Genomic DNA, 19,223 nt, shown 5'->3' with positions numbered 1-19,223 from the left:
AACTCATTAATTTATGTTCACAACTGATGCTTCTAAGATGAGTACGGACCGCACAGCAAGTCCATTTGCCTTGGTTTAGTTCCACTAGATATTTATCTACTGGAGTGATGTGTCCCTCTGCTGTCTACCTGACTAACGGAGAACCAAAAAGCTCAAAATTCTCGCTATGTGGGCTCCTTTACAGAGTTTGTGCTAATAAATATCTCTGCCTAAAGTTACCTTCAAAGTCAGGCCCTCTAAACTAGGCCAGGCTGTTCAAAACAGGTCAGGACACAGGTGTGAGTGTGTGATTAAGAGACAGAGACAGAAAAAGAGATAGATGTGTGTGTGTGTGTGTGTGTGTGTGTGTGTGTGTGTGTGTGTGTGTGTGTGTGTGTGTGTGTGTGTGTGTGTGTGTGTGTGTGTGTGTGTTCACTGCATCTGTTCAACTTGATTTAAAGTTCAAAAGTGGCCCCTAGTGGTGTTGAAGCAGCACTGCTGGACTACAAACTGGTTTTATCCATCCATCCATTCAATCCATTACATTTAACTTTTAACGTTTCTAATATTTCAAATATATTATAAGGGACTTGCATACATTTCTATTTTTACTCAAAATGAAAATGAGGTTACTAACAACACTTTGAAATGAATACAGAGCTGAACCTGAAGTCTCAGATGTTTGTATGAAGGATGCAAAGCTGAACAGGCATAGCTACTGTGTGTTAATAGTGAACTGAGACTCTATTCCATTCTTTTTTTTAACTCTAAACTCACCTTCATGCTACAGGCCAGCTCCATCAGTTTCTTTGCATTTTCCTCAGAACGGTACCTCTTTGGAACCGGGACACGAAAGAATTTGAGCGCCCCCTCAAAGTCTGTTTGGATCAGATCGTCTTTTGATGTCTGAGGAAAATAAGGATGGGAACACAAAAGTACATGAGGCAGACATTTACACAAGCTAGAGTAGCCTGTTGGGCAGACACTTATTTCCGTTTTTGCAACGTGACACAGCATGATCCTCACTGATTGAGACAATTTTCTGAATTGTTAAAACAAACTGAATATGATAAATAAGAGGTTTGTGAGAAACCAGCTGAAATATAAAAATAAGCAAGAGATAGAAGTATTTTTGAGGCCAAACTCACTTTCAATTAAAAGCATGTGGTCTGTTTTCAGCACAGAACAGTGGGATGACACTGCATGTGCAGACGTGTAAAATATTTCCATGGTTGGATTTTCTTTTGTGGATTTCTGTTTCTACTCAAAGCTGTTGTTGTTGTTTGTGTGTGTGTGTGTGTGTGTGTGTGTGTGTGTGTGTGTGTGTGTGTGTGTGTGTGTGTGTGTGTGTGTGTGTGTGTGTGTGTGTGTGTGTGTGCGTGCGTGCGTGCGTGCGTGCGTGCGTGCATATGTTTATGTGTATTCATATTTGTGTGCTCTACCTTACCTTCAGAAGTGCCAGGGCTACATTGAAGATCACACTGATGCCCTGAAAATAAAGACACATTTTCAGATTCATGGTGTATCGAGTTACTGTAGGTTCAAAGAAATTAACGTAAAATATGGGTTCAAGTGTAAAAAAAAAAAAGAACATTTTAGGTGTGTGCATGTGTGGTATGTGCACAAACAGTGCATCCTGTATCATTTTGCTGTGTTATTGACTTACTTTAAAATATTTTTTGCCATCAATGGACACACAGTACTCAATGACTATCTTTGCATATTTGAATTTGCGTCTCCTACTCTTCCTTGCAGATTATTTGTCAGCGCTGTCAGACTTCATGGGAAGGAATTTGAAAAACTACAAACTTACCATTTCTCTACAGAGGATTTGGCTGGCCAGTTCCTGCTGCTGTGATGCATCATTACAGCATCATGGTGCCACGCATCACCATAGCAATGGTATTATTCAGGTGATGAATGAGAAAAAACAATTTTTGTCTCATTAGACAATAAATTATTTTCTCCATGCTCTCCTTTAAGTGGATACATTTTTTTGTGACTTTGACCTAACAGGCAGTTCCTGGAAGAGTGTTCATTGTTTCAAACTTATTGTATTTCATACTTCATATTTTATTATTATTTCAACTCCTGGGAACTTTAGTGCTTGAATTTGCCACAGTCAACTAATCAGTCAGTCAGCTTCTAGAGACATCACATAGATGATCAAAACTTCTGTATTTCAGTGTCATTACTTGTCATTGTTTACATGTCTAAGAACAGTTTTCTCTTTGTCAGTATGGGATATTGTGTGTGCATAAATAGCAAAAATAAATTAATTGTTGGAATGTTAATGGTTGGAATTGAAAATTAAGTCTGTAACACAACAAAATGCACATTTCCATAAATATGTGTGAATTGCAGCCAGTAAAGTTGCATTGTGTCTTTATGCCTTTATTACCAACCTCACACAGTAGCAGGTCAATGATATGGAAGACCATGTAAAGAGGGAACTTGGCTGTGAAGAGGGTGAGGAACCACTGAGAGGCATACATATGAGCCTCCAGACCCACATTCAGGAAATGGTTGTACAGGTCTGGTATATATTCCTGTTTAAGAGAAAGCAAATGACAGACAGAGGGGAGGAGGAAGAGAAAATGAATAAAGAGACAGGTGCGTGGGGAGGGAGACAAGTAGAAGGAATAATGAGGAGGGAAAGAAAGAGGAGAGAGGTAAATAATAATGTAATGAAGAAAAAAGTTAAAGACAGAATGAAAGTATATGGGGGAAAGGAGAAGATGAGGAGGAGGAGGAGGAGGAGGAGGACATATCGATGTAGAACAGGGTTAACAAGGTCATGGAGAGAACAAAAAGTAGCACTAGTCAGTAAACAGACAAATCGTACACCAACAGTGAAGACAACCACAAAAGCACTTGCAAATGCAACACACATACCTGCATGAGTCTCTCAAGTTGGAAGAACTTGCAATGCAGATCTTCAAAGTTCTGCTTGAAAAGGTCCCTAAGCCCGTAATCAAACATGATCTTGACCAGAACACTGAAAGCTTGCTCCTCCGGCATCTGAAAAAGACCAAGAGATTTAGTAATTAGTTCCTCATGCCAATTCATATCCTAATGATACAGGTTTCAGATGAGACTAATATGACAAATCTTTTACTTCAGCTTTCCCATATAAATACATATAAACTACCTTCTACTTGTTAAATAACTCCTTAAAATGTTTCTACGTTTTTAAAAAAAAGTGTCCATCAGCTTCTTAGAAAACATTGACATAGTTTTTCCATTAGGTGGCAGAGTTGACATGTCCCCAAACTGCAAGGATGCTTAAAGGCAAGTGAATCTTGGGCGACAGATGAACACGAACATATTATGCATAAAAACAAAATGTCAGTATCCCACAGATGCTACCCCGCATCTGAAATCTTTCTCAAACTGCTTTTGTGCAATAACAGTACATCATGCACATCACATCCTACACTGAATATACTGCAGACATGCCTCCAAGACATTCAACATAAGGCAGGCCAATCCTCCAGCACTGCAGAATGTCAAAAAAGATACCGATGTCAAATGAAAACAAAACAGTCCCCCTCAGCTCTTGAAATTGTTTGAAAAGCTAGAATTTGCTGGACCCTGCTGATATGTGAACTCACGTGCAGCAGCAGCACAGCAGCCAAGAAGGATTGCCCCTGGCAGTAGCCAATCTCCTCATCATAAACAGAGTAAGCCTGAAAGAGAGGACAGAGGCAAACAGGCACAAGGTTAGTAAATAAGTTTCACAGTGAATTCAAAAACTAATGAGGGATGATATGAAATGATGATAAAATAATTTATACAAAATTGCTGTCCAATTATTGTATAATAGGTGTTAGTATAAATGTGCACCTTGCAGCTAAGGCCTGTAGCTGATTCAAACCAAGATTTTTAAACAGTATTTATGATTTTAACACAGAATCAGCTGATGAAATGTAATGTGAAAGGGGGAACCAAAGTAAAAAGGTTGTGGGTTATTTGAACAAAAAGAGTAAAATATTTCTTCATTCATCGGAATTGGCACACAAAGCCCAGGGCAAGTTCAATATCAGTAAATACTGAACTTGTATTTGACAGTTAGTAAGAAAGACATCCATGTGGCTCAAGCGTCACTGGAAGCTTAACACAGCTTTACAATAAACAGAAAAAAAATTAAAGAGAAGTTGAGAAATTACACACACAAAAATAAAGACTACCATTGTCTATCCACCATCATATCAGTCAAATAAAATGTGTATAAATATTTGGTTTTTGAGCCCACAGAAGACTAGAGAGCACTTGAATTAAGTTGTACAAGCTGTTGAGAGAAATATCTAGTCATTTATATTCCCTTTTTAGAAATCTAAAGTTGAAGTCGTTTTGGTACTGTATGCTGTATGACAAACACACTGACTTATTATGAAGTGCCCCGTTATTGGTATTAGAATAGCAGTAAAGGAAGACATAGCTGAGGGTAGGATCTGGAGTGAGGGATGGAGTAAATTGAGTGGAGACTGTTAAAAAAACGAACAGGAAGGAAAGGGCAAAGAGGGAAAGGAAAAGGTCGGAGAGAGATGTTGGTATGGAGAAAATGGAGTAAATATGAGGGGAGGAGCAAGAAAGAGAGTTTGGAAAAGGGCTGTAGTGGCCTACTGAGCTACAAACACAAATAATGAGTACAAGTCAAACAGACAAAGTGTGGATCAATCCACACACAGAGGAAAAAGAGGGCCCACTGAATTATTCAAACACACCTGAGGAGGTGCTTGTCTGGGAACAGATGGATGCCCTCACCTGAGTTATACATAATGAATGAAATGAAAATCAAAAAAAAAATACTGTGAACAAACTGCAGCCACACCACATGTGGGATTATGGAACTATAGGTTGAAATTTCTCAACTGTATATACACATGTTCATTCTCATGAGAAAGAAAGCACTGGTACTTCACGATCAATAAGTATTTTGTGACAAGTTGCCAGGTTTGCGTATATGTGTGTGTGCATACCGGTGAGTGAGAGTCAGCTGTGCAGGAGGACTGATTATAGTAGAAACTAGTGTGTGTGTGTGTGTGTGTGTGTGTTTGTTCGATTAGAAACTTATGTTGCTTTCCTAGACAGGCAGTGACTGTTATGAACTCGCTGAACCACCCAGAAACAGTGTGGCTATTCAGTTAATTAATGATCGGTTCCCTTTAGCTCTGACAACTCTCGCTACTGCTCTACAAACTTTATCATACTGTAAAGCAAGTCATTTACACAGTAATTACACTGTATTAGAGGGAAACTACTTCACATGCAGATTGCTAGCATTTCCAGGTGCTACTGCTACCAAAAAGACCAATTGTTTATGTCTCACCAGTGTAACTGAAGGAAGATAAAATATCTCCAATTATAGTTTCACAAATACAGTATCATCCTTGCGAATCATGAGGCTATAAATGTACATCAGGGCCACAATGTTTATAATAACCCCCCCCCCAAAAAAGAGGTTGTACAGTAATAATTAATCAGTTATAGAATGTGACGGTAGAAATTCCATCAAATTCATTTGTTTTCATGTTTATGAATATTTTACAGATGTATTTTGAGTTGCATTTCTGTGTTGTGTGGATTTAAATTCCACAAAATACTACCTATAAACTACCTACCTAACTGTGTAAAAAAAAAAAAAAGATACACTATGGCTAGTTTCAGTAAAGATGGATATGAATATATGCTTTTTGTATTTAAATTAAATTCTTAAGGCAGACCATGTAGAACAGAGTGGAGACCAGAGGAAGGGAATACATGCTGCAGATCTGCTTCTGCAGTTGCTCTACAGTACAAAAGGTTTACAGCTCTTGGGGCATGCAGTCAGCTGGAGCTGTCGATGAAGCTTGGTGCACTGCGCTGATCCATTTCTATTTTTGACTGGCTCCATAATGCCTTGTGTTGACTTTAATCTAAACATCCTCTTGCATGTGCGTGTGTGTCCCACCTTGCAGATCTTGTAGAGGGAGTCTTGTCCATCTCCTCCAGTGTCTTTGAAGTAGTCATGAGCTGGGAATGTCCTGTTAATGTCCCTGGTGATGGCACTGTCCTGAGGAGACTCCTGACAATGAGACGGGGGGGGGGGGGGGGCAAAAGGGTCAAGGTGGGTGAAAAGAAGTGAAGATGGCGAAGATTCAGTCACTTTGAGAATCCACAGGAAGTTTTATTAAACAACTATTGGGAAAAAATTCCATAGAGGCCCAGCAGTGGTCAGTGTTCCTCAGTATGTGGCGACCATCACACACTGCTGAGATTTAAAGTATGGGGCAGGATGAATGACTGGTGGCACAGAGTGTTCTCTTCTACAGTACAGACTGTGAACTTCTCCCTGTCTCTCTATTTGGCTGTCTCTGTCCATTTCAGTTCTAATTGTAATCAGTTTATAACAAGAAATTCTTATCTTGCCAAAGCTTAGATAAATAACGCAAACAATAGTTACTAATAATAATAATTACGCAGCTCTGACAAACTAAAAAATGACATTAAAGGAAAACTGACCAAATACATCATGTAACAAACACAGAGATTCCTATTATTCATCATCATGATTCAACATATAAGTTTTCCGTGAAACATGTAACATACTGACAATTATGTTTATAAAAAAGTTCATTGCCTAAAATTGAGTAACTTTGTGAAATACCTGTGACATATTGGACATAATTCTTCGCACTCAATACTGAGAAAATCTCTGATTCCCAACTGCAGGGTAATATTAACCAGGAGGTCATTTGAAAGAAAAATAACCAGAGACTGAAATACTGTACTGTATAACACCAGGCTGATAAGAGGCTGTTTGGCTTTCATCGGCACACCGTCTACCATCACCAATCTGAACTGTAAGAGAGCAAATCAACTCGAAGGACCTTTTGTCTCAGAGCCGGATAGATGGATGAGAGCAGGAGACAAGTGGAGGTGTGAATAAAAATGTATGCACCAGAAACAAAAAAACTCTAAACAGGAAGAGAGCTATAAGCACCATAACTTGAGGGATCGAGGGTGTTGTTTTGCTGTGCATGTGTACTCTTTTTTCATTTGGGCTGAATGGTGCCACTGGCAGGAAAAAAACAAGACTAAGAGTCTGCAACCATGCCAGCAGCTTTGTGAAACTGTACTTGTGCATTAGTGATGCTTTGAGCTGAATGCTAACGTCAGCATACTAACATGCTCACAATGACAATGCTAACATGCTGATGCTAAGCAGGTATAATGTTTACCATGTTCACCATCTTAGTTTATTTTATTTAGCATATTAGCACTAAATACAAAGTACAGCTGTTGTGGCTGATAGGAATGTCATTAGTTTTGCAGGTATCTGGTCATAAACCAAAGTACTGGACAAATGAAAATTTTGACCATGTTTAATAAAACGGTGGGCCAACCGATCAACAAACAGACCTTGCCATCCACAGAGCTAAGTCGCTAGCATGGCTAAAAAAAATATGAGGACAAAAGGTCAGGATACACTCACACAAGTACAGAGGCGTGACCACAACCCCAACTGCATACAGTATATACGAAAGCCTGGGGCAACATATTTCTCTGGGATATCCCACCGCTGTGATGACAGAGCACCACACAGTGGAAATAACACACACACACACACACACACACACACACACACACACACACACACACACACACACACACACACACACACACACACACACACACACAGAGATCAGTAACTACTCCAGACTAGAGTCTAATCTAGCAAAGATTAATGACCCCTCATTAATTAATTATTGATGGTCAGTGTATTTGGACCAAACAGCCTCTAAATAAGTAATGCTACTCTAAGACACCCTAGCCATTACATGACAAATCAAATACACATTTAAAGATATCTTCATACAGTATTTGGAGGTGAGGTGGTTCTGAAGTTGGAACTGTATGTTGGGTGATGTAACACAAAAATGGGGCATTCACTTAACTTTGTAGGCAGAAATCCATTGTGTCTTTCTCTGTAGCCTGGTGCTGAGACCCTGCTCTCATACCATCAGTGCATAATGAGACAGTCAGCAGGAGCAAAGAAGGGTTTCCATTCAGTCATCACTTAGTAACAACAATGCCTCACCAAGCTCACGTTCAATGAGCAAATTAATGTGATAATGATCCATGTAGGAAAATGTTTCCACTACACATTGGGATGTCACAAAGTACTCCATGAGTTTTTCAACATCCTGTGCCTTGCTTAAAGGCACTTTTGCATGACTGAAATTTACCATTAATCTCTGTGGGGGCTTAAAATTCCTACTAGCAAAACTACCCTGCAACCCCATCGTCAAAGTAGATGTAAATTAAAGCCACCTATCTGCCTTAGAAATTCCTTAATCTTAATCACCAGTGCTTTTTAATTTTTTCTTGTTCTCTTTGTAGCTAATTATACTTTCTTGCTCTCTCTGTTACTGAACTCACCAAGTCCCTCCCTCTCCTTTTTCCAAGGTTTCTGTTCCAACTTTCACAGAGGAAGAGAGACAAAAATAATGCAAGTATAAGAAGAAATGCAGGAAGAAAGGGATACTAAAACAAAAGTGAGCTAATGGGGATCACAGACCAACAACAGGGGGCTATTTTTTAAGTCCATTCCACAACTTCCACCACACCCTGTAAGTCATAGTTACTGTATGCCTCTGTGTGTGTGTGTAGGCACAGTCAACTTGACTAGATGCTTAGGGAAATTTGAGTAATGTTGATTGTTCTGGTCAGAGTAGGCTCTGTTCCTTGGAAGTTATACGCTTGGGGTTTTACATATACGGTTTTATGCCATTCAATATAGCACGTAACATATCCCATCCACTGATTGGAGATCTGTAATGTGAATTATATTTTCAAAAACCCCCAAATCTGTTATATTGCTTCTACCGAGTGTCCTGCTACCACAGACTGTACAATTCTAATTTACTAGAACTGAAACGATTAGTTGATTAATCGATTAACAGAAAAATAACTGATAACTATTTTGATAATTATTAAGTCTTTTCTGTCATTTATCAAGCAAAAAATATTGAAAAATGCTAATTTCCCTGGTTCCAGACTCTCAAATTGGAGGATTTGCTGCTTCTCTTTGTCATATATGACTATGGACTGAGTATGTTTTGGTTTTGGACTTTTGGTCGGAAATAATAAGACATTCAAAGACGTCACCTTGGGCTCTGGGAAGTTGTGATTGGCATTAGTTCAGTCTTTTCTGACATTTCTTAGACCAAATGATAAACTGAATAATTGGCAGATTAATCAATAATGGAAATAATCGTTAGTTGCAGTCCTATAAATTATACTAATTTAACTTCTTACGCTGTCTGAATAATTTTACTTGAATATTCTGTTCCTGGCTGGCTAATTCAGTTTTTCCAAACAGACATGAGACAGACATTCACTGTAAATAAATCAGTAACGGTTTAACTTTAGCTGCACACAGGCACTCCAGAAATCTGTTCATCCACAGCAAAAGCCAGTGGTAACGATACATTTTAGAGCGCAGGGGTGGAGTTACTGCGCCCAGTGTGAAGGGCCCATTACACTGGGCTACACTCTCTCAGTGAATGATAAGGATCCATGTTTATACAAGCACCACTTAGCCATACTTATCTCAAGTGCTGAGAGCATGTACAAAGACCTCTGACATAATGGCCAATTAGCTTCCTTTCTGTCTGTCTGTCTATTCAGTTAAAGTGAGGTTTGGAATGAGGGTAGCGTGAGAGGGGAGAGAAAACATATCGTGGTAGTGGACGGAAGCGTGAGAGCGAGTTTAAGCAATACAGAGAAAGATAAAAAAGAGAGAGAAGCTAAAGAGAATGCTAAGTATAGTGAGAAGATCAATACCCCTCTCATCTCTGTATGACTGGTAATGAGCTAGAGCCAAGGGGCGGTTAGCCTAGCTTAGCATAAAGACTGGAAGCAAGGGGGAAACTAGCCTGGCTCAGTCCAAAGGTGAAAAATACGCCTACAAGCCCCTTCTAAAGCCCACTAATTAACACTTTGTTTTTTCGTTTGTTGAATCCGTACACAAATAAAATGTAAAAACGTCAAGTTGTGGTTGTACAGGGAGTTACGGGCTGTAAAAGGCGGAGTGATTTCTGGGAGTATCCACTGGTTGCCTGGCAACCTCATGGTGATGAAAATTCTGATGATTAGGGAGCTTTAGAGGTGCTGCTAGACAGATTTTTTTAAATTGTGACAGAATCAGGCCAGCTGTTTCCCCCTGCTTCCAGCCATTATGCTAAGCTAGGCTAATCGCTCTAGCTCCATACTTAACACATGGACATGAGAGTGGTATCGATCTTCTCATCTGACTCTTGGCAAGAAAGTGAATAAGCGAATTTCCTAAAATGTTGTTCCTGTAATGGTTTTGCCAATATACAGTGAAATGCGTTACTTCCAGACAGGCTTCAGAATTTCAAGGAGGCCAATAATACAACACAGTGTGAGTGTCCAACCAAATAAACATATTATATTAAACAAGATATTTATTAAAAATATCGCTAAAAAATGTAACCCCTACTTTCAACAAATGGCTGTTTCTTTTTAAGTGTCCTAACAAACATTATGGATGCAAATAAGAACTGTCCACTGTTAGTGACAAATAACTGCCAGAGTAGTACTGTTGGGAAATCAGTATTTCTATAAACTGGATGGAAATTAAGGGATAAAGCATGTTTTTCTTACAGACATACAATAAAAACTCTTCACTGGGGGTAAGCCAAAAATGTCAGAACTACTGTGTGTGTGTGTGTGTGTGTGTGTCTAAAGCTAGGAATAAAGTACCGGCGTAGGGCTTCCGTGGGAAGGCTGAGTAGCTAGCCCTCTATTGTTTATGTCCCTGATTTTCTCTGACTCAACACAATAGCTGACATGTCATTCTGTTATTCTTTCTCTGCTCCTAAAGAACCCTGCTGAGATGCCAAGAGAACATGGGGTGATATTTATCAAACTTGATACAAACCTTGCTCCCCAACCTAAACAACCCTGAGAGCTACACTTTAATTATTTCACTGAAAGTAGTGAATGTTACAGTAACTTTAACTCTTAAATAATTAGTAGAGCCTTGACAGATGCTTTCATCACAAATACAGAAGTAGACAACTGCAATTTTTAATTCCTTTTTTAATAAAGCAAATACTTGTCAGTTAAATGCAGTGATTCTTTCAGTCTTTCCTTTACAATAATCTGTAACTGATAGAGCACATGCTCAAGCTACCCACAGCGCAACCTTAGCGTCATCTATCATTAAATCTTAATCATCTGTCTCATGCCCTACTTTTTGTGCCATTTGTGCACTGGTATACTGCTTCAGCACAAGGAGAGAGAGGCAAAATATGTATCTGACCAGAACAGAGATGGCAGACAGAGGAAGAAGCAATATAAATTGCAATGACAACACCACATACTACATGCACTGCCAAAACTACAATGGCCTGCATTCTCTTATGGTATTATTTTCCAATTGAGTCCACTAACATTTCCCACTGCAGCTTTGCATGCACATTCAGCAGACCAACTGCTTGCACAAATATGGTGCTGCTGTATTACAGTCCATTTACAGCATGTTAACACAGCAACAATTTATTTTTATCTATAACGATCTACTCTGCAGCACTCGCGATTTGGCAAATGACGGAAGATTCTGTGTGAATGTATTGCTATTACTTTTCTTATCAACTTCACTACTTGATTTTCAGCCAGCAGTATTTAGCCAAGACTTCTACCGCACTAAATATAACTGTGCAAAAGGGTCTGTTTTTTCTAAAGAACTTAGTGATATTTGTCACAAACAACACTAATGGCTCTCTCTCACACAGAAACACGTTATCTTAAACATCCATGCCTCTGTTCGTAGCAAAGTAATCAGTACAAGGAACTTTGAATACATTGAGATAACATTACATTTATTTGCTCAGTACAGATACACAATATGTTGCAACACCATATAGGCTTGTCACCTACAAAGCATCATGTAATGAAAAATATCTTATTCGTCACAGAGACTCACTTTCATGACAGCAAAATTAAACATGTTTGACCATTTGCATTATCGCAACATTCTCCATCTATAAAAACATACATCTTACAAAAACCTTATCACAAATTACCCCTGACGTATAATATATGACATGGTTTGTCATGATATAATATAGTAATGGCTTCATTTTTTCATTATCAAATTTATAAACACACCATTGTTCCCCCGCGAAAAAAAACACACGCAGAGTGTCTTTTGGGACGTTTCCAAGTCTTTCCAAGTTGTTACAGTGGTCAGTCTCGTCTTAATGTGATAATAATCTGTTCCTCAGAACAGCTGGGTCATGAGTCAGCCATTAGTGGGGGTCTGGTGAGGCCTTTTTAGATCCTTACAAAAACACAAAAAAGATAATCCAATACAGACTAAAAGACAGAAAAGAAAATACCATTGCGTGGGTATGTGTGTGTGTGTGTGTGTTAAAGTGCACTAAAAGAGTAAGGCTGTACTCCTCAGGGTACTGTACAGTCTCTACTCTGAGATACAATAGTCAACCAGTATTCAGTTGGTGTAAAATATTTTTGTTGTTGTTAATTAAGTTTTTTCAGAACTGATAGAACAATATGTTCAAGATAAAAATCTGTCTCAAAATGGATTTTATAGGTTATTTTAAATAAGGCCCCAATTACAATTATCAATTCATGTGTTCAGTTTATACACTTTTATTTACATTGAGCCACATATACAGTATGCAACTTCATTACATAGCTACATAAGAACTCGCTTGTTCCCAAGACAAATACACATCTGGGTAGTTCCAGACCAGAAAGTGGCAATGCACCTAAAGCTGTTTGCGTAAGATGCCAGAAGAGGAAGATGAAGAAGCAGCAGCCACCCTTTAATGTTTCTGGATAACTTGTAAAGTGGTTAAAATTAAGTAAAATGACGTAATTATGAAGTATAATTTAACAACTCTGGAAACACAATATAGACAGAAGCTTTGGAAGCTAGGAACCATTTTAAATCTTCCTTCTTTGCACCTATTGCATATTTTATTTACATTTTCATACCAGAAAATCCCTATCTGCAGGTGGCCTTCCAGTTTTTTACTCATTATTAATGATCAATTGTTTCTGTAGTATGCATTCACTCATTATTGTACCCCATCAACAATTATTTTCCTCTCATAGCAGAAGGCTACATTTAACCTACAAATGGCTTCCAAAACCAGCCCTAGTGTCCATATTCTGTCTTGTTCTCTCTAATCCTACCCAACATGGCACTGTACCTCCACACAGCCACCACCCGGGCGTTGTTCCCTTAAGAACGTGAGAGCCCATTGTTTTCCCACAGGAAAAAGGGAATGTGTGTGTGAACGCTAATGTGAGCATGTTTTGGCATAATGATTTCCCAAGACACTTTGCCCTCAATCTTACACATTTCTGAGGAATTGTACCATTAACTGCTGTGGGAAATAATATCTTTTTTGTGGTGAGCTGTCCAAGTAAAATAAAATGCATCTTCATAAAGACACAACTTCAGTCATTTCACCTACTTAGAATCTGAAACATTTATCACTTCAAGAGAAAAAACTTGTAATTACTAAGAACTAAACTAAAAACTAAGTAATTTAACAAAAATAAATTTCTGTAGTTTGACAATCGGACATTCAATACGCCATTACTGTACACGCCATTACTGTACACGCCATTTCTGAGCAAAAGAAGGTACAAATAGGAAAGATTACAATATTTGGCAATGCTTCACAGATGACAGTCAAAACACTTAAAGACAACATGTGAATCTATCTACCACCATTGTACAACATACTCACATACACCCACAAAATACAGTAAACTCGAGGGGAGAGATGTGCAGCTAATAAAGCATTAAAAAGGTGATAACTCTGTTTGCACCCTTGCTAGAATACTGTAAACAGTCCAATTCAGCCAGTGGTCGCATCCTAACATACCTGCACACACAATCAGACACACCTATGCACACACAAATATATGCAAAAAAAAATTAACAGTTCTGAGTCATGTGTTTGCTCCTGGTTATTTTCAGTTTTACAGAAGAGAGGAACAATGATTGGAAATTAAGAATTTTTGACAAGTAGCTGAATTAACAGTCCCATTTTTGAATTACTTTACAACAAATGGTGTTATTCCATACTGAATGTGGAATCAAGGCTGGCTAATGTGCATTTTCATCTCTGCACATGCATTTTCTACATGCACAATTTCCAGTCTGTGCCATCCCCTCTAAAAACAGTCGCGTGTCTATAAATTGAGCCCTCCCTATATGTAACAGTTCATTTTCATTTGTATATCAAGGCAACAATATATCACTATAAACTGAGAAACAGTCATATTCATGCACATAAGGCATCATTGAGCCAACATAGTGCAATGGACCTACACAAACTTTGTGTAAAACCAACTTGCATTTTACTAAATATTTACATTTAGAAAAAATATAAACCAAGATTATCTGATGAACTTTCTTTGGTAGATTAGATAAAGTATGTAAAGCTAGATTATCTGCACCTAAATCAACTGTGACATGAGTCTCAATGGTTGAAAACAGATCATTTTTCACAACGTTTGAGTGTATGACAGTATGTACACTTGGATTCATTTAGGCTTATTTATTGGTCTTGATTAGTTAGTATTAAATATCAGTTAAGTTAAGTCTGAAAAGAACCCACACAGCTACACATGGGGACAAGATGACGGAAACAGACTACAACACGTGCATGCACACAGACACGCACACACGCACACACACACACACACACACACACACACACACACACACACACACACACACACACACACACACACACACACACACACACACACACACACACACACACATGCTGCATGCAAGGCAACTGCAATTCCCAGGGAGTTCATGGGTCAGTCCCTCTTCATGGTGCCACTCTAGCCTGCAGGCAGAGTGAATGGGCTATTTGTCTGTTCTGTTTACATGCGATCCTCCTGTGTGTGTGTGTGTGTGTGTGTGTGTGTGTGTGTGTGTGTGTGTGTGTGTGTGTGTGTGTGTGTGTGTGTGTGTGTGTGCATGTACTAGTCCCCGAATGCAGGCACAATGCAGCATACACCTAGGTTTGTAACAAGGTAATTATTTGCAAGAATATGTAAATGTAAAATTTCCACAATCACACATTAACGACTATTCCTCTCTGCCAATCCCAAAAACAAGGGGTAAGGATCACAGTTCAAGGGTCATTCATCTAACTGCTTAATGGTTTTACCGGTCTTGCTTTACCTTGGACACACATAATCCAAACACCAAAGGAGCTATGTAACTGAAAAAATAAAAGACAAATTCACTAAAAATTGTGTTTGCTTTTTGTCGTACACCAAAGCTGGGCAGCAACTCATATCATATATCAATGTGTGAACCCACGACTTAGTTAAAGACATAACGTTTTGTGTTGTACAACAACATCAATAAATAATTTAAAATTTCAAAGTTTACGAATAGATATCTTGATGCTGACAAACCATAATCACTTCAGTCAATGCAAACAAACTGTAAAATGACGTGTACTGCATCTAAACCTACATAATTTCTTCCATTTCTTTTTGACTGACTCAATCAATCAGTCAACAACAAGAGACAAGACAAATACACAATGCACAAACACACTGTTGCGTCACTTTTAGTATTCAAATACTGAGGGGGTAAGAGCACGTAAAAACATATTTAAAGAGCTTGCTATTGGTAGTTCACCTCAGCACGACATTACTAAAACACAGCAGTCAACTGTTGTTCTGTTTGCATTCATCTCTTTTTTTTTTTTTGCATTCAACTCATACTGTGCTAATAATCGGGCAACAGAGGTCACATTGTTTCACATACTGCACATACAGTTTTTCAGAACACTTTTCTTGTAACGTTTTGTTGTTTTGGCAAAATAAGTTAAGAATTCACTTCCCATAAAAGAAAACTAATAGATAAAAATGTTCAAACTCAAAAGAGTTCACTTCTCCAGAGATTTTCAGACACCGTTTTCGCCTCCTTTGCAACCCCTTTCATATATCACCCCTGTCCATATACAGTACAGTATGCTGGGTTTCCTTGACTATTTTAAAACACCTTGCGGGGCTATTTAGGCCTTTTCTCCTTCGGTGATTTGCTCTTGACTCCCTTTCTCTGTCTTTGCCAGCTGTGGCGTATGCAGAGAGGACGCCTGTATAACCTCCAAATGCGACAGAAGCAGCAGCAGCGGCAGATCAACGCCTCCTTCCATCTCTTTACAGCACATTTTAGCTTAAAAGAGGAGACATCTTATAGCAATCACATCAGACATCTTTTAAAAAGTTCAAATGCCAATTTGGCACAAGGGTTTACTCTGTGTGTGCCCTACACATGACATGTTGTGCCAATTCCCATTTCCCCATGACCATATCCATACCCCGGGCCTGCACATCCTTTTTCAACAGAACCAATAAAAGCCTTTTTGGTGTTCCTAACCCCAAAGCCACTGCCACTGCGCTGTAAACAGAAGGAGCAGAGGCGTTTGAGGCCCTTCCTGAAGGCAGAGTTGGAGAGGCTGTAGATGAGACAGTTACAGAAGCTGTTGCTGATGGCCAACCATGTGGTTAGGAATGAGGCTGCAGGGTGATGGTAGATCCCTCCACTCTCCAACAGAAAGTAGAGGATGTAGGGCAACCAGAGGATATAAAACACGCTTGTAATGCGGAACAGTACCATAGCGTATCGCTTGTCTGGGTATGTTGATGTGGGTTGCTGATACTGTGGTTGGGATTTTTGTGGTTGGGACAAGTGAGGCAACTGCCCTTGCTCTGTTGCACTGTTGTCCTTGACCATTGTCAATCCTGGGCCCTGCAGCTGTTGGGGTCGGTAACGTGCATGGCGTTCGCTGATCTCTCTGGTGTGCTGTCGGCAGATCTTGAAGATGTTAGCGTAGGTGAAGCAGACAGTGAGAGCAGCTGGGGCATACAGCATTGCAACAATAAAGGTTGTGAAAGCCGGACGAGTCCTCCACTCAACGGCGCACCACTCCACCACATCGCCGTGGTAACCAGGTTTCCCCCACCCGAGAAAAGATGGGAGAAACACCAGAGCAGAGTACAACCATATTAGAACGATGCAGCAGCGCACTCGACAAGGTGTTACTAGGGATGCGTAAGTCAGAGGTCGTGTGATGGCAATGTAACGGTCTACACTCACACACGCTAACGAAGCCATTGAAACTGATTTCAAAACGGACACCATGTACCCGAACACCTGGCAGGTGAGTTTGGGGTCGAGGCTCTGGAGGTGATGGAGGAGGGACAGGGAGGGAAACAGGCAGCTGACCCCCACCAGCAGATCAGCATATGCCATCGTTTGTATGAAAGCACTGGTGGTATGCTGGCTAAGCAAGGGGGCACAGTGAAACACAAAAATCACCACCAGGTTGCCGGAAATAATGAGAACAGTGAGAAGAAGTATGATGGAGACTTCAAGGAGGCAGGTGGAGAAAATTTGGGAATAGCCTATCTCAAGCAGGCAGAAGGGAGTAGATAAGTTTGTCTGGTCAGCAGAGCTCTGGTTCAGTGGATCCAGGGAGGAATTCATCATCTTGGGCAGAAATACGTGTCTGAAGGGCCCTTTAAGGGTACGACAAACCAAAGAACCCACTATTTTGTCAGGTAGCTGACTGGTTCTGAAAGTAGCTGTATGGTTTCAGTCCAAATAAAAGGCTCCATGCTGCGGTTCCATGATGAGACTGTCGCCATCTGCCATTTCAAATGCAGGAGGGATGGAAAGGACAGAGAATGGTGAGGAAGCCCCCTGGGTTTGTCCTCAATGCAGGCAGTTGTGGTTTTATGTAAAGATACAAAACCACCAGGGTAAAAACAGATTAACACACAAAAAGAAAAGGGTGTATTCCTTTTCTTCTTTTCCAGTAAAGCAAACTTCACAGCTGAAGGCACAAAAAGAAAAAAAGGAAGAAAGAAATGTGACTTTTGTTTAAAGGAATTCCAGTCCAATCTATGCTTGAAATGCCTCCGCTGCCGATAAAGTCAAGAGATGTCTTCAACATCTGCTGTAGCTGCAGAGAGCACAGACTGAAGCTCTCTCTTATCTGTCTATAGTCCACAGAGTAACAGACACAGCTTCCAGTAAAAAGACATTATTGTGTAATGTGTTACGTATATAAATTGAGGGAAGGAGACATTAAGCATAATTTCTCCTTTTCATTCTGTCCTCTGTCCTACTGCTTCTCTTTCCTGTTTCTTCTTCTTTTTCCTCTTGTTTCTTGCCTCTCCGTCACCCCCTTTTCACCACACTTCCATGTCCGCTTGCTCTCGTCTCAGTTTCTGTCTGGTCCTTCGCAGTAAGATCACAGTAGACTGCCGTGAGCTGAGAGGATGAAGGCAGTGCGCGGGGTGACTGATATTTAAAAACACACAGATACAAAACACACCTCAGCTGTTATTTCTGTCCAGAGGAGCAGCAACTATGTCTGGAGTGGAAATGAGGTAGGCAGGCATACCGATGCTGGGAGAACCCCCCATGTTCATTTATCCTACTTTGCTGTCTCTCTCTCTCTCTCTCTCTCTGCCTCTCTCTCTACAGAAACAGTGGCAATGAGGCCCCTCCCCTTCCCTGTGGCTCCAACCAATGATCCACTGCAAGGGCACGAGGCTGCCTCCTTCCCCCGCCCTCTCACCCCTCCCCCCTTTTTTGTGCCAGTGTTTCTCATAATCACCCCAAGATTCAAACACACTCACACTGTTAAAATTGGTAACATTCAGTGTTAAGCCAGCTCTTGTAAAACTGACTTAGAACTGTTAACATCTCACAGCCTCTCACCTTATTCCCAAAGCATAGGACATTTTGAGCTGTAAGAATCTGGACATTGTCTTTCTACAGTGCAGAAAAGTTATTGCATTTGTTTCTAGTGAAACAATAGCTGCATGCCTTGGTGCAGTTTACAGGAAACATTCCTATCATTAAACTGATTGTAAACCAAGGACATACAGTACAGGACAGCGGGTTCTCCTATAGCTTTGTGCATCCTAGCACTAGCGTACAGTAGTTACATACAGTATGTGCTTAATGTTTTTAAATCAGCTCTTATGTGTGTGGATTTATCTGTTCCAATAAATTAAAAGCACAGAGAGGGGGCAGAATGTTGCTAAAGGGACCGTTATTTACCAGTTATTTACCAGATAGTCTTTCATTTCTAGTGAGTTGTGTTACATTTTCTCTACTTGCATGTTTATTAAGGAAGCCT

At 39.8% G+C, this 19,223-nt stretch overlaps 2 protein-coding genes across 6 annotated transcripts in view; both read right to left on the bottom strand.

The window, feature by feature from the left end:
- LOC122865260 (rab GTPase-activating protein 1) overlaps positions 1–19,223 on the bottom strand; it is a 77,806-nt gene that overhangs the window by 18,599 nt on the left and 39,984 nt on the right. For 4 of the 5 annotated variants that reach the window (XM_044173422.1, XM_044173424.1, XM_044173427.1 and 1 more), the window contains 6 exons: positions 5,933–6,046; positions 3,594–3,668; positions 2,875–3,000; positions 2,385–2,528; positions 1,427–1,468; positions 757–885 (listed from right to left, as the gene is read on the bottom strand). In XM_044173422.1, the coding sequence (XP_044029357.1) occupies positions 757–885; positions 1,427–1,468; positions 2,385–2,528; positions 2,875–3,000; positions 3,594–3,668; positions 5,933–6,046 (630 nt within the window). The remainder of the gene's footprint in view (positions 1–756; positions 886–1,426; positions 1,469–2,384; positions 2,529–2,874; positions 3,001–3,593; positions 3,669–5,932; positions 6,047–19,223) is intronic. The other variant, XM_044173426.1, reaches the window with a different exon arrangement.
- On the bottom strand, positions 12,643–18,641 carry LOC122865261 (probable G-protein coupled receptor 21). Its single transcript, XM_044173428.1, has one exon. The coding sequence runs from the start codon at positions 17,558–17,560 to the stop codon at positions 16,337–16,339; it is 1,224 nt and encodes a 407-aa protein (XP_044029363.1). The 5' UTR covers positions 17,561–18,641; the 3' UTR covers positions 12,643–16,336.

This window comes from Siniperca chuatsi, linkage group LG18, assembly GCF_020085105.1.
Source record: "Siniperca chuatsi isolate FFG_IHB_CAS linkage group LG18, ASM2008510v1, whole genome shotgun sequence".
NCBI lineage: Eukaryota > Metazoa > Chordata > Actinopteri > Centrarchiformes > Sinipercidae > Siniperca > Siniperca chuatsi.
The sequence above is the reverse complement of the archived record's forward strand: the minus strand, read 5'-3'. Positions and strand labels throughout refer to the sequence as shown.